The 14,967-nt window shown below is 40.4% G+C and overlaps 1 protein-coding gene across 1 annotated transcript in view; it reads left to right on the top strand.

Moving 5' to 3' along the window:
- ARPP21 (cAMP regulated phosphoprotein 21) overlaps positions 1-14,814 on the top strand; it is a gene marked incomplete at its 3' end in the record, with an annotated part of 68,075 nt that extends 53,261 nt beyond the window's left edge. The window contains exons 17-20 of the mRNA XM_029085869.1: positions 2,023-2,192; positions 3,768-3,872; positions 6,384-6,647; positions 14,688-14,814. Coding sequence (XP_028941702.1) covers positions 2,023-2,192; positions 3,768-3,872; positions 6,384-6,647; positions 14,688-14,814 — 666 coding nt within the window. The remainder of the gene's footprint in view (positions 1-2,022; positions 2,193-3,767; positions 3,873-6,383; positions 6,648-14,687) is intronic.
- Positions 14,815-14,967: the final 153 nt, after the last annotated feature.

Raw genomic sequence — 14,967 nt, 5'->3', positions numbered from 1 at the left:
TAACACCATTCTTTAGCTCTTTCTTCTCCTCTGGCAGAGTGGCTACTTCCAATCTTTTTCTCTCTTTTGATCATAACACCATGTCCTTTAAAGATCTTTACTTCCTTTCACACTACATAGTCACTGACTGTGTAAGCCTCTAATGACATCCACAGATGCTGTCAGTATCTCCCTGCTCTGATTATACCTCCCAGCTCCTTCTCAGGTGTTGGCAGTCCACATTCTTTTCCGCAGCCACAGTTTCCTTTGTTCCTTCTCCTTCCCCAGGTAGAGAAGCTTCTCACTTGCTTTGGGAAAGGACCAGGTATGTGGCTATGCTTTTTTACTCTCCATTTCACCCGCTTCACCAGTCTGTTTTACCCTTTAAAGGATTTCTCTTGACAAGTTCTCTGACTTAACCCCTTTGACAATTGATGAGCATTTATATTTTGTTCTTACTCCTTTAAATGACATCGCAATTTTTGCCCTTCTGTCGGGACCACAGTTCATAACTTACAAATGTCTTCCATGTTACCATCTGATCTCTTCTTTTCATTTTTTATTTCAAGATTTCTTCAGGAAAGGTCGTCTTTTTCATCTTTAAAAGCATTGCTGGACCTTTCAGTTCTGTCATCCTTTGCTGAGTCACGGGAAATGCTCTTTATGGCTTTCCTTGAGCATCTGGCACTGGCATCAGGAGCCTGTCATCCTACTTACCCAGTCTGACTTCCCCAGTCTCCTTAAAATACTTCTGGAGCCCGGGACTTCCAAAACTAGGGAGTCTAGACCTTCGTCACCCAGCATGTTCATGGCAAGAAGCGGGAAATCAGCTAGTGGACAGAACTGCCCCATGCTTCTCTTCCGCTCAATCTAATCATGACCTGACTCACTGGGAGTGTGAGGCACGCCCAGTATAATATGTGACTCCATCCAGAAGGTCTTAATGTTTTAGACAGAGAAGGCAAGATTTCTTCATCTGGTGCTCCTCATACATTTCTGACCATGATTGATAGGAGGGAGGAACTGGAGGGCTGAGGAGTGGATAGAACAGGTAGAGACATTTGTGGTGTACAAATCAGAATTCATTATTTCACTACTGCTCTCGGTCAACAAATTCCTCCAGATCTCCCTTTTTATCTCAGGTACTCATACTTTAGTTACCTACTTTAACTTATCACTTCATTGCTAAAATTCCTTTTTTTCTCACAGAAATATCTGTAATTCCTTTGTTTTATGAATTTATGATGGAAGTGAAAGTAGAGCTGAGGTCACAGAAAACATTTTCCCTATTTTACAGAGAAATACAATTTCTTTTTTGTTTGTAAGAAAATGACTTGGGTAAATTTTTTAATTTTTTTTTTTTTTAAACAAACATTGCTTTCACAAGGTTACTGCCCCCAGCTAAAATATCTGAAGCAAAGAGAGTTCAGCAACTTGGACAGAATTAGTCCTGCCTAGAAGACATTTTCAAAGACATCTTAAGTGTTTCTTCCTTGGTAACTTCCAGTGTTGCCGCCTCTAATTACATAGGGCACAGCTCTCAAAAATACAGCACTGTGTTATTAAAATGCATAAATAAATTAGGAACAAGGGTGAGTTTGTTCTGTTTTTTTTTTCCTTTCCATACAAACTGCAGAGTGTCAGCAGTAGTTGTCTACATTTGATTGCTATTGCATGGCAATAAAACGTACATGAATATTCTCTACCTCCAGTGTTTACTCCAGAGTTCAATTTAGTATTAATTGATTCATCATTGAATTAATTCAAGTAACCATAGCACCTGAATCATCTTATAGCCATGGTAACCTTCTTGCCTGTTCCTTGGAAAGTCATACTGCCAAAACAAATATCTGCTGTCTGCCTTGCCTGCAAAAATAAGAAAGAGATGGCTGATAACTGTGGCGAGGTGTTGAGAGTGATGAGCACATTGCTGTTGTAGCAGGTCAGCTAAAGAGCGATCAGTTAGGGCAAGGTTGTGTGATTTCATACATAAAATAGTGTGTTCTTAGACATGTTCTGCAAAGGCAGGGTGTTTCGTTTCAGGTCAACCATTTGTAAATCCTGATGGGACGCCGGCAATATACAATCCTCCCAGTGGCCAGCAGACGATAAGGAGCCAGATGGTGGGACAATCTCAGCAGCAGCCTTCATCCCAGCAGCCTCAGCAGGTTCAACAGCCACAGCAGCAAATGGCAAGTCACCTTGTCACACAGGTAGGTGTGGTGGCCATTGGAAAAAGGGAAGAAGCTCTCAGGAATACAAAGGATCACCTAAAGGGTAGGAGGGAATGATGCAGCTAGAAAAAATGTCAGGATGTTCTTCTTTTCTTTTGAAACAAAGGAGGCCCATGATCTGTGTTTTCAACATGGATGAAACAGATGGAGAGGGAAGATTACTTTTTCAATTCCATCTAAAGGATGGTTTCATTTTGAAAAAGACTGTCAAGCAAGTTGGTATATGTCTACATAAATTTATTTTGCAAAAATAGCCCATAGGTGAAAACCGAAGCATTCATTCTCAAACTAGTGCAGTCTCATTCTCTCCAAAGAGCTGGAGATCTTTCCTTGTCCCTTTCGACAGCAGCAGGGTTGAGTCAAAGAATCAAGTACAACACAGGGCTCTACAGACCCTTCCATGTCTGGTTATGTCAGAGCCGAGCTGTCTCTGAGCACCCTTACCCCAGACCGGGCAGTCTTCTGCTTGTGCCCCATGTTCCAACCATGATCCTGCTCTGAGCTGGAAGCTCTGGAGCTACAGCAGGAGAGGGGAAAAGCAGCCTAGTCTGGGCTCAGTGCCATGGTGTGTGGGCTCTCTGACCCCTGGGCTGGCCGTGGCGTGCGACCAGACGTGGCTGAACACGGGCAGCAGGGTTTGGGTCTGGTTCAAACTTAATTTTGTGTGTTGTGTGTCTGCTCTCCCAGAGCAGAGCAGGCAGAGGAAACTACTCAAGCAAGAATCTTACATTCTGCTTCCTCGCAGAGCAGCCAGGAACTACTGTGGTTCTTGTGTGGGTTTCTAATTTGGCACAGTTTCATCCTAGGTTATCCTGAAATGCAACGTTTAAATTCAGTGAAGTTGCTTTGATTTTACTGGGACTTACATGTTTCTGGCTCTTAGTTCTTGATTTCATTTTAGCAGTTTTAGAAGATGGGGGTAGTACCAAACCTGTAACACTCAAGTTAAATGAGAGATTAAAACAAAAGGAATAGTAAAGCTATTCCAAGGTAATAGTGCTGTAGAAAATTGTTCTTTCACTTAGATAAACATCTGCTCCAAGCTGACAGGCCTGTCTCTGCTGTTAATTCACAGCCTGTTCTTTGTCATTTATTTTTTTTTTAGCTATTGTGTTTTGCCAAAGCAGCTTTAAAATCATTATTCCTTTGCCTATGACACACTCTGAGTTAAATCAGTCATTATCAGTGAAATTCAAATATACACCTACACTGTGCTGCTCTTTCATTTTATCTCTGTAAATTAAATGTAGAATCATAATTTGGCTTTGGCTCACATCCATAATAAGAAGGTGTAGCTGTGGCTTTATTTAATCTAACAGACATCAAATATATGAAAATAGGCAGAAAAATCTGTACTAAAGAATTGCTTGGTATAAGGCTAAAATGAAGACTAAAATTGCAGTACCTGACCTCTTGTATTTGGACTGGCGATGAGTCAACCGCATTTTCAGAGCTTTGTTTGTGATCTTTGTTCTCAGAAACAGAGTTTGCTGTTGTTGTTATCTATCTCTAAGTAGGTTGTATTTATTGTCTTTCACTGTGTTTATTTTGCAGCCTGTTCAGACAATGCAGCCATCTTCTCAGTCAGTCCAGTATCCAGCAGTTTCTTATCCTCCCCAGCATCTCCTGCCAGTCTCTCCAACGCAACAGTTTTCTGTGGTACTAAAGATTTTTCTTTCCTTCTTTCCTTCTTTCCTTCTTTCCTTCTTTCCTTCTTTCCTTCTTTCCTTCTTTCCTTCTTTCCTTCTTTCCTTCTTTCCTTCTTTCCTTCTTTCCTTCTTTCCTCCGGGAGAACTGGGAGCAGCATCCCACGTGAGAGCCCCATCTAAATCCCCCTTTGCATTAACACTTTGGGTACTGACAAGCATTTTGGAAGAGTGTGCCCACTGATGCTGGTCTACTTGGTTAGCAGAGCCTCCAGAGGAATGGTTCGTTGTGCCTGTGATAGGAGCTTATCTCTCCTTTTTATGTGGAGAGAGCTTCAATTGCTAACTTGAGTGTTTGAGATTTGGGTTATCCCGCTTTTATGTCCACAAAGACTGGAGAAGAGACCTCTAGAAGTCAATATTTTCTATTTTCTATTATTTTCTCACTATACTAAATCCACTGCCTGGATTTATTCCCTGATGATAGAGCACCTGGAAAACAGAGTAGTGTTGAAGCAGCTGCTGCAGAAGGTGTGGTATGCTATGTATCATGACAAAGCACCAATGGACATGTATAATAAAAATAAATAGAGTGCTCTTCTGGAGTCTGAATCAGGCTTGGTGCTTACAGGGCTGAGATTATACTGTTGTGAAATGAAGCTGATATTTTAAGAGGCACTACAAGATTTATTTTTTTTTTCTGTTATTTTTCTCTCTTGCTCTGGTAATCTTGTTTATGACTGGTTTGTTTTTTTTTTTTTTTCCCAAGGTAGAGATGTCACATAATTATAGTAAGAGATGGAAACAAAGCTGAATGGATCCTTGCAGCTAAAATAACGTTATTAATGCCTGGCAGATGAGCAGTACCATTTAAAGGACAATAAAAAAAAATGTTCCGTGCTGAACAGCAGTTGCATATCTCAGTGCTAATTCTCTTGAAAAGCGTCTTGCAGGCATCTCAGGGTGTTTGAGTGATAGTCGTAGGAAGGATGATATTTTTAGTGGCTAATTTAGTAGTGAAACTTCACCTGAATTACTGTCTTCAATGTACATTACATTACCCACATAATGTATGAATTATAAGGTTTTGAAGCTCTGAGTCTCTATTGCACAAAACCAGAGACATTCCAGGCTCAGTGAAGTTTCTCGTAGAATCTGTTTGCAGCCATTTGCCCTCCAGGTAACGAATACTTTAGCTTTCGAAAGAAACAACTTCAGACAGACAACTGATATGCCTGAATATGGATGTAGGATGATGGGAAAGTTAACGGCATTACTTTCTTACACCACCTGAAGATCTGCCAGGAGTGTTTAAAATGTTGGCCCGTGGGTGGGAGGGTGAGTCTCTGTGCAGTCTCTGGCAGCACTTGCCACAAACAAACCTTTTTTTTTCTTTCTTCTTTTTTTTTTTTTTTTTTTTTTTTTCTTTTTTCTCCCTTCTACTTGGAAATTTCCTGCCAGTAAATACATTGTGAAGGATGAAGGTTTTGGAGAATGAACACCAAAGAGATGTGAACAAAATCAAAGAGGCTCCTTTTAAAAGAGAGCATGGATGTTCTAAGTGAAAAGCGAATGTTTATTCGCTGTCTGTGAGGGGATATAAGGAACGGACTGTAATCTTCACGTTAGCACACGATGGAGTTCTATGCTGGATTTATTGCTGTACAGAGTACCCTTTAATACTGAGTATTTAAAGTCTTATAGGTACAAATGAAGATGCATAGAACCACATTTGTAAATCTTCGACCTTCACAGAATAAACTTGAGCACGTTGATTAGTATGGATTTTTTTGCAAGGCTGAACAGACTGTCTAGAATCCTCATATCATTACCAGCATATAATGGAACTTAGGTCCATTGACTATTTGGTACATTCATTTTAGCATAGATTCCACCTCCTACCCCCGCCCCAGCCCTACGGTCAAATAAAGTACTTTTTTCTTTCCAACACTGAATAAAAAGACTTGAAATAGGAACTGAAGGTTTAGCTTTTTTTTACCTTCTTTATGTTTATAACCTTGGATTTTCAAAAGAGTCCAAAAGAAAAAGGACTGCACCTGAATCCTACTTGAATTCCTCTTGGGATCATTTTGAAACACAGGTGAAATTACCAGCACACGTTTGCCTGAGGAATTCTGTGTCTGGGGGGAAGAGGTATTCATATCGTTATTTTTCATGCCCTTTATATTTAAAATGTCTTCTTTAGAACACTGTAAAGTTCACTTGTCATTTTGGAATAAAAGTTGGGGGTGGGGGGGGCAGGGTAAAAGCCAAAATGATTGGCTTTTGTGCCAAGCGATGCCATTCACCTTGCAGCCTGGAAGTCTTTGTCAAAGCATTTATAGTGATTTTCATTTTAATTGCCTCCATTTTTGTAGCTAGCCATGCAAAGTCTGCCGGTTCTTTGAGCTGAGTGATTCCTTTCCCTCTCATGCTCTGCCTGAACCTATTTTATTTTGCTAATTCACGCGTCTGCTGCAGACATCATGCCTACATCATTTTCCTCCTGCCTTTTGCCCTGCAGCGAGATGACATGACAACACAGTTTAACCAGATGAGCTTAAGTCGTCAATCATCAGGAGACAACCCCGAATCGCCTTCTGGTCCTGTCTACCCATCGCCTCTCTTGCCGCAGCCTGCACAGCAGACCGGTTACCTTATGGCTTCTCCAAGTCAGCAGCTTCCCCCAGGAGGCTTTACAGGTTCAGGTCCACCAGTATCCCAGCAAGTGCTGCAGCCGCCACCGCCCCAGGGCTTTGTGCAACAACCACCACCACCACCTGCTCAGGTAGGCAAAGCCTTCGCTACCCAGTTTGGCATGGTGCTCGTGATAACATCAGAAAGAGAATATATATAAAAAAAAAATTAAATTAAAAATTCAGATTCTAGATTTTTTTTTAGGGTTTTTTTTGTTTTGTTTGTTTGTTTGTTTTCCCTTGGTAAAAGTTTAGCAGATTTTTAGGCAGCAGGAAACTTGCAAGCCTCTATAGTTTCCTGGGTTTCAGCAATTCCTTCCCTGTCCTCACACCATTTTCTGAACTTATGTTTGTACTCCAGGACACATGAATATGAAGGAGGAGAGTGAGTAAATATCTGTAGTCCTTTTTCCCTGTGTATATACACCAAAAGAGCAACATGCACATCAGCACAGGTAGTCATTAATCATATTTAATTGACTTGAACATGTGAGATGTCACATATCAGTAATTTTAACTGTCTTCCTGAAGACTGATTATGTTTTACTGTTCACTACCAAACATCTCTACTTGTCTCCTGAGTACCTTTACAGAATATTGAAAGTGATTACTGTCAAGAAGTAAAATGCACAGATGACTTTCTGGCTCATTTTCAAGGCATACACTTTAAAAAGCCAAATTTCTTTATCCAGTTATGGATAACTTCATTTAAACTCTAATTTAAAATTATATTAATAGTATTTCTCCTGTTTTCGTTTTGTCCTTTGGAAGAAAATATATTAAAAAAGGAAGTTAAAAAACCTTCACCATTTCTTTTAATGTAAAAGTAGTGTAAACCCTACTGGTTTTTATTGTTTGCTGCTTCTTACTGAAAATCTCCAATTGTGTTTGTTAATGGGATTCTGTATTGCCACAGTAATGAAGAATTTATACCATTACAATGTTATAGAGATTGGGCTAGAGATCTAGTTAATTAGATCACTCATTAACAGTAAAAGAAATCTGAAGACTGCTGGATGCTCACATCCCATAGAGGACTGTGACATCCATAGTTTCTCTACTTAGAAATTATGCAGCCTTTTTTTCTGAGAGAAGAGAAAGCTTGCTAAAGCTAAAAATTAAAAAATAATTTTTAAGGAGATGAAGTTCAATATAATCTGATTTTAAAAAAAAAAAATTGAAAATATTACTAGAAAAAGATTTAACTGTTTGCCAAATGTAGGATTTAAAAAAAAAAAAAAAAAATGGGGAGGAAAAAATGACCTGAAGAGCAGAACCCCCTGATGAATCCATCTCGCCATCTAGACCATGTCTCCTAAGTGAGTAAGTAGAGATTGTCCAGGCTTTTCTCCTCATGTAGGACCCCCCCCCCGGTGCCGTCAGTGTTTTCAAGCATCATTTAATCAAACCTCACAACACTTCTGGTGAAACAGATAAATGCGAGTGCTTCCATTTTACAAGCTGTCACCACAGCAGGCGAAGCGTTTCCCAGCCCTGCGGGCTGGCGTTCGCTGCGGGGGCTGCAGCATCGCCCTCCCTGCCATGCTGAGGGACCCCGCACCCCCTCCTCTCCCACCTTGGGGGAGACCAGGTTTGCAGCCCACCCTGGGGTCTCTGCTAGACACCCCCCAAGGTTGACTTTGCAAAAGCTGCTTCTGCAGGTTTGCCCGCAGCTCGTGGCTGAGCCTTCATCACCTGGGGCGGGAGCGCTGGGTTTCGCCCTCTGTTCAGCCAAGGAACAAGTGACAGGACAAGAGGAAACGGCCTCAAGTTGCACCGAGGGCAGTTGAGATTGGATGTGAGGAAGAATTTCTTTCCTGCTTTCCTGAAAAGGTTCTCAGGTATTGGAAGGGGTTGCCCAGGGCAGTGGTGGAGTCCCCATCCCTGGAGGGATTGAAGAGTCATGTAGACACAGTGCTGAGGGACATGGGTTAGTCCGGGACTTGTCAGTGTGAGGTTAATGATGGGACTAGATGATCTTAAAGGTCTTTTCAAATCTGGGCAAATCTAGGATTCTTTGTGCAGCAGGTGCAGGGTTTTTGCTTATTCTGGCATCGTGTTACTTCATGTTTTCCCACATTAATACTTGCTCTGGTGCTACTGGAGAGGCAGATGAACTTCTGTAGAGGACAAGTGATGAGGAGATGCCTTTTCATGTATCGGCTGCTGTAGGACCAGTACCGTACCGGTGTGTCTAATGGCCACTGTGTCTCTGTCCGTACCCCACATAAGGTATGTATGGGTGGTTTTCTCCGATGTTGTAACAAAGTGGAAGGTTACAGAAAAATACTTTTGGGGTTTGCAGCAACTGCAGTTATTTCACTGGGGAATGGTTTGTCCTCAGGGGGTGTAGAAAGGTGAGAAATTCAGCGCTGTCAGCTTCCTCTGCATTCGCTGCACTGTGCGTACCATTCCTCTCCAGCTTGTCCCTGTTCCAGAAACCTGTGTCTGATACCTGGGTGGAAGAGGGGGGGTGTCAGTCCCTGCTGCCTATGTTCCTTTACCATGAAATATCCATGGCCTTGGCCTGCCGGGAGGGAGAGGGGCAGCAGCTCTCTGCATCCACATGCACAGGTGGGAAGTTCTGATCAACAGTTCAAGTTTTAATTCATTTTCTTCAGCCCTAGAATGTTGCATGTGTACAGCAAACAGAGGATCCCTCTTAGAAAAAGATGAGTGAAGCGTTGGGAATTAGTAGTTCCTCTGTCCTAACAGCTCGGCTTTCTGTGCAGGGCAGCTAGATCTGACTCTAGTCTGATGACTCTCTGACCTGCCCCTGGTAAATCTTCAAAGTGGCAGTGGCTACAGGCAATCTGAATTGCCTGTCACTCTTTTGGGCTTCAGTGCAATAATAAGGCTGCACTCAGATGCCAAAGATCTGAGGTGATCAGAGGCAGGCTTAAAATAAATAAATAAAAGGAATAAAGGCAGTAATACATGCAAAACATTATGTGATACATTAATCAATGCTATGCAATCAATGTAAAAGCACTTTTATATCTCAAATGTTGCTATAGAATTTATTCCAATAAAAAAGTGGCTTGGCTCTAGTGGCTAGGAAGTTTCTGTAAATGCATTGCTGATAAGGTTCTAGTAGGTTGGCTGTGGTGCCCTGTGTGCTGTTGGAAAATAGCAGTGAAAAACTGGGTGGAGGTCCTGTGAGTATGATAGTTTCTTTGGGGAGTTGAAAAGAGAAGAAAGAAATGTTCTCTAAGCCTACAAACCTAATGGTACTGCATTTAAATTATTAGCTTTTGTATTAAAGTTCAATTAAACGTGGCTCTACAGCTGCTCTCCAAGATTCTCTCTCCCAGTCTCTATCAAAGCAGAAGCAGACTGAGTTTGAAATGACATGCCTAAGAAGTGGTGAGAGGACCTCTTACCTTTCTTTTGCTGCTTCTTTCATCAAAGCTATTCCCCAGCTTGACAACAGAGTCATGATTTAATAACCTGAAAATAATGATTTGTCTTTGTTCAGCCAATTGGAAAATAAACCAAACCAAAAAACAAACTTCACCCATTAGTCAGAGTTTGCTGAAAGGGACTTTTAACAACAAATGCCCATTTCATAAACAGCAAACATACATCTTTACTTTCTCTATTTTCTTCTCTCTCCAATTTTCTTCTCTTTCCAGTGGTTCTTCTCTAGGACTTATGGGCCCAGGCACTTTAACAAGGGTCTGCATTCAGTTTTGTAGCACTCTCTCGGTGGTGCTTGTCATTGCTCTGCCTCTGCAAATGGAGAAATGGGAAAACTGCGAGTACTGTGCCAGTGGGAAAGGATATGCTCCCTTAAAAGTTATTTTCACCTCTGACTCGTTCTTTCTGGAAGCTGTATTAGCAAAATGATATCCAAAAATGAGATGGCATGAATTCTCAGAGGGGCTTGCAGAAATAATATATGTGTTGAGGGATTTTTCGCCTGAATTAATGTTGCCATCATTAATTTTAGCTGTCTCTTTGCATAAGCTCCCTCCTAGAGAGTCCATAGCTATTGTCCACCCTAAGACAATATCTTTCTTCATAACATGTCTCCTGTAGGAAACTTATTATGAAAAAGATTGGGAAGTCACTGCAAGTGAGTGGGTCTTTCCTTGATGATCTCAGAAAATTATATTGGAGGACACCCTACAGTTGTTGTACACAAGCCATTGTTTTGTGTTACTGTTATTGTAATTATTGTGGTATGGAGGGAGGGGAGGAAGAGAAAAATCCTTGAAGAATGACTGATCTCAGTCAGTTACGTATTGGGAAGAAATGGTACCTCCATGTATCATTGTGGCTTGGTTTGTATTCTCTTCGCTCCCATTTAAGCAACTGTAGCTGCCGTTAGCACTAGTGTCAGCATCACTAGTCATCTGGATGAAGGTGTTAATCCAAACCTACCTGGATATCAGCAATATGAAGAGAAGGTAGAATACCTGTCTGATGGCAGAATAGAGTTGTAAGTCAACAGGGAGATAGTTTAGGAAAGTAAAATCAGCCTGAAAGATGCATGGAATCCTATTCCTACTGTAAAGAAGTAAGCGACATACCTGTGAGTTTAAGAGAAGCTGCTCTAGAGCAATCCAAGGGAGACCCAGCCTGGCAGTGGGTTTTGAACTGTATGTGGGCAGAACAAAGCAGAAAGCCAGTGCTTTATTGAATCTCTGCCCATCATGTAGAGACAAACCACATCTGAAGGAGGAAAAAGGAATGCCTGTTCGTGCCATTTCATGAGTGTCTCTGAAGTGGCGTGCCCAGTCTTGTGGCAGTTTAACTTAAATAAAGAAAATGCTATATATGAAAGAAAAAAAATAGAATGTATTGGAGTGGTCAGCCTATAAACAAAGAAGGTATTCACCTTCAAAATAAGAATATCCAAGGAGATAAGGATCATCTGTCAACTATTTCCATGGTAATTATTAAAGAGGGGAGATTTTTCACAGTGTCAAGATTAAGATCAAGAAACTATGCTTTTAGATGAAAGGCAGCAGCATTTATTTAGGCTTCGGGGTTTTTTTTTGGTTTTGGGGTTTTGTGGGTTTTTTGGTTTTGTTTTTTTGTTTGTTTGTTTGTTTTTAAGATAACCATATAACTTTGTTGGCATGCTTGTTAGTGCTGTGGAAACTTCCTGGTTCTGTAAATGAAATATGTTATACAAGTGAAAGGTCCAAGGTTAGATTGTGCATTCACATGGGAAATCAATTAAATTATAATTTGGCATGTCAGTACACTGCTACAGCAATGTAATGGGGTTTTTTTGAAGAACACATAAGCAAAGGTGTTAGTAACACTGATGTAGTGAGAAACTAAAAAATTCAAGAGGGTCAGAGTACATGATGTAAGTGGTACTTGTTATTTCTGATTCCTCTAATTCTACTGTTCGCTAAAGTAATATCAGAAAGGACAAATAACATGTTTCAACTAGTGACACAGAGATGTACTCAAGATAAATGAAAAAGGATCCTTCCAAGCTCCTCAACCACATATCCATGTCTATATTTTACACCAAGCCCTTATTTTAAGGTCTGATCTCTTAAAAAAACAAAAACAAAACAAAAAAAGCCCCCACCAAAATTCAAACCTCTTCTTTGCAAGCCGTGTGTCATAATTACTGGCAAATACATCTATTAATCTTTCTAAGTGAAATGATTTATTTTTTACCCAATACTCATTCTACTTTTCAGACTGATAGATTGCACTCTTACAAGCTTCTAAATGGAGTATATAACAAATGTATTCCATTGAATTGAGAAAATGAGAGAAAGGGAGAAAACCCTTTGACTCTGAGGTGTTATCTACCTGGTAAAAATAAATATGTGTTTCCAAATTACTCTGAATGCCTCTGTGTCCGTATATGTTTTTGTGTTAAGCACGTTCAACTATGAACCTCATTTCAAAACCTGTATCATTTAGGCTATGTTATAAAGTTAATACCTACAGAATCTTTCCACAGGAGATAATTCACATTGTTCTCCTATGCTCGTGTATTTTCAAATATCTAGGGACTTGTGCGCACAAGGAAAATGGGGAAGATGAGGGTAAAGCAAATAAATTTAAATCCTTTAAGTGAGATTAAGCTACTGCCAGAAGTGAGAGTATTTCCACAGGGGTTTAATATTCTTTAATTTGTAGAATACAGTAGTAGAAAATAAAGAACATTTGAGAGGATGTCTACTCGTTTCCCAGGCTCTGAGGCAGGATCAACTATTTGCATTGACTTTACTTAGACTGAATCTTCTCGCTTCTTTTAAGTAGAGTATTGCTTAGAGCATACAGGTTGCCACAAGATGAGTTGGTCACATGAAACTTGCCTGATCGATGATTTACGCTGCTGTGATGTTTAAAGACTGCCTTTGCACCTTAAATGTCTGGGGTCAACTTTCCTATACCTTGTGGCTTTTCTTTGCAGAGAAACAAATTCATCATGGTTTTGTCCATTTGACAAAGGCATTTTGCTTTTGTTACTTTAGTTTTTAACAAAAAAAATGACTCCAGGGCAGACTGTAGCCATTAGGTGTCACTTGGTATTGTCTGAAGGGAGGATAGCTTACATTTTCCAATCAAAATGTTCTTGTTTATCTGGTATTTGTTTGAATCTGACTGACATTATTCTGGGAGGGAGAGAGATTTCTATTGATTGAAAAGAAGATGAATAGACCTTGAAGAATGAATGGGTATTCAGCCTCTTGATTGACAGGTGATATTGACTGTCAGTCAATTGGGGGTTTCACTTCACCAACACCACCACATCCAGCTTTGTTGATCCTACTTTACCCACCACAGTTACCCGTTCACTAGTCTTCCACTTGCCCAATTAGTCATCCATACCCTCTTCTTGCCTAGTCTTTTGTATCTGTGCCTGTTCCTTCTCATCTGCTGTTGTCGCTAGGAAAATTTCTAATCTGTCTTATGATGTCCTAGCAGTATACAAAAAGGTGCAATTACCTTTCCTAATAATTCATGGGTGATCAAGTTGAATGAGCTGTTCCAGGAACATTTCCTCTATGCAAACAAAAGTGGCAAAAATAGGTCTTATTTTTGTATGAGAAAAAAAAAAAACATTTAGTATGACTGTGCATATGTGCGAGTAGGATAAATGCTACACACAAAGGGAAAAAAAAATGCTGTATGATTTATAAAGAAATGCTGACAGATGTGGCAGAAGTCACAAGAGAAGCCTGTGTCGCTCCCAGGCCTGTGTCCTGCAGTTTGTTCATACCATACACTGCCGAACTCTGTGAGGTACCTACAGCATCCACTGCTGCTGAAAATGAAAAATTTTGAGTGCTTTGAACTTGACAAGGGTCAGTTGAAAACTATTTAGCTCAAATGTCTCAGTAACAGTGGTATAGCACATGTAGGAAAAATCTTTAGCTGCAGTCACCCCTACTTCACCTACATGATAAGGTGATGTAGTTCACGTTGCTCTATAATGACCATAATAGTAGAAAAAAGAAGGCCACCTTGCAGAACTTGCTGACTCGATGCCTGCTCTCAGCTCCTGCAAGAAAACAACGGTGATTTATTTTTTTTTAACTGTAATTGTGTTCACACCAAGTGCAAGAGAGGCTTTACAGGGAAACGCTCACGTGAGGAAGGATGTAGCTGTTAAACAAAAGCGTGAATTTAATAATCGTTTCTTACAAGTGTTAAGGGCACACACGTTCCATCTTTCCCTCTGTCTCGCTTCTGTATATTCTTACTGCAGGCTATTCTTTGCTTTGAATTGACCGTTTTCTCCAGAGTTCACTTAATTGTTCAACGTGCTGTCTATATGGATTATGTTGATATGGAAAGTGGTGTTTGCCTCCATTTTTCTGCAACATTTGTTATTTGACTGTGTTTTTTTCAGTATATGCATGTAGCTTTCTATGCATCCTGTACTTTTTTGTCTCTTTCAATTAAAATTCTTTTTCTTCTGTTTCTTAAAGTATCTGAGAAGAAATTTGGGCACTGATAGTCGTTTTCCTAGCAAAGCTGAATGCAAGCAGCAGTTCTTGAAGAGACACAATGCAAACCTCTCCTCTTGATTACTGTTACCACTAATATATTTGACTTGAACTCTTGTTCCCCTTCCAGTTTTGCTTTATTTTGTGAATCTTTGAGCTTTAGAATCCATAGTTAACTGCTGTTCTCTTTCTTTGCAGATGCCAGTGTATTATTACCCATCTGGTCAGTACCCTACCTCAACAACTCAGCAGTACAGACCCATTGCCTCAGTTCAGTACAATGCACAGCGGAGTCAACAGATCCCACAGACTGCACAGCAAGCAGGTATTTCCATCTGTTACTCATGTCTTCAGCTGCCTGCAGTGCAGGTGAAACCTATCGGTTGTGGTTTAATTTTGAATTTGAACAGTGAGCGGAGGAGAAAAATGGTCACTGTTCTTTTTGAAAATATGGTGAAAATTACAAATTGAGAAACCT

This window comes from Antrostomus carolinensis, unplaced genomic scaffold (assembly GCF_000700745.2).
Source record: "Antrostomus carolinensis isolate BGI_N321 unplaced genomic scaffold, ASM70074v2 scaffold7827, whole genome shotgun sequence".
Classification (NCBI taxonomy): Eukaryota; Metazoa; Chordata; class Aves; order Caprimulgiformes; family Caprimulgidae; genus Antrostomus; species Antrostomus carolinensis.
This window is presented reverse-complemented; position numbering and strand designations above follow the sequence as displayed.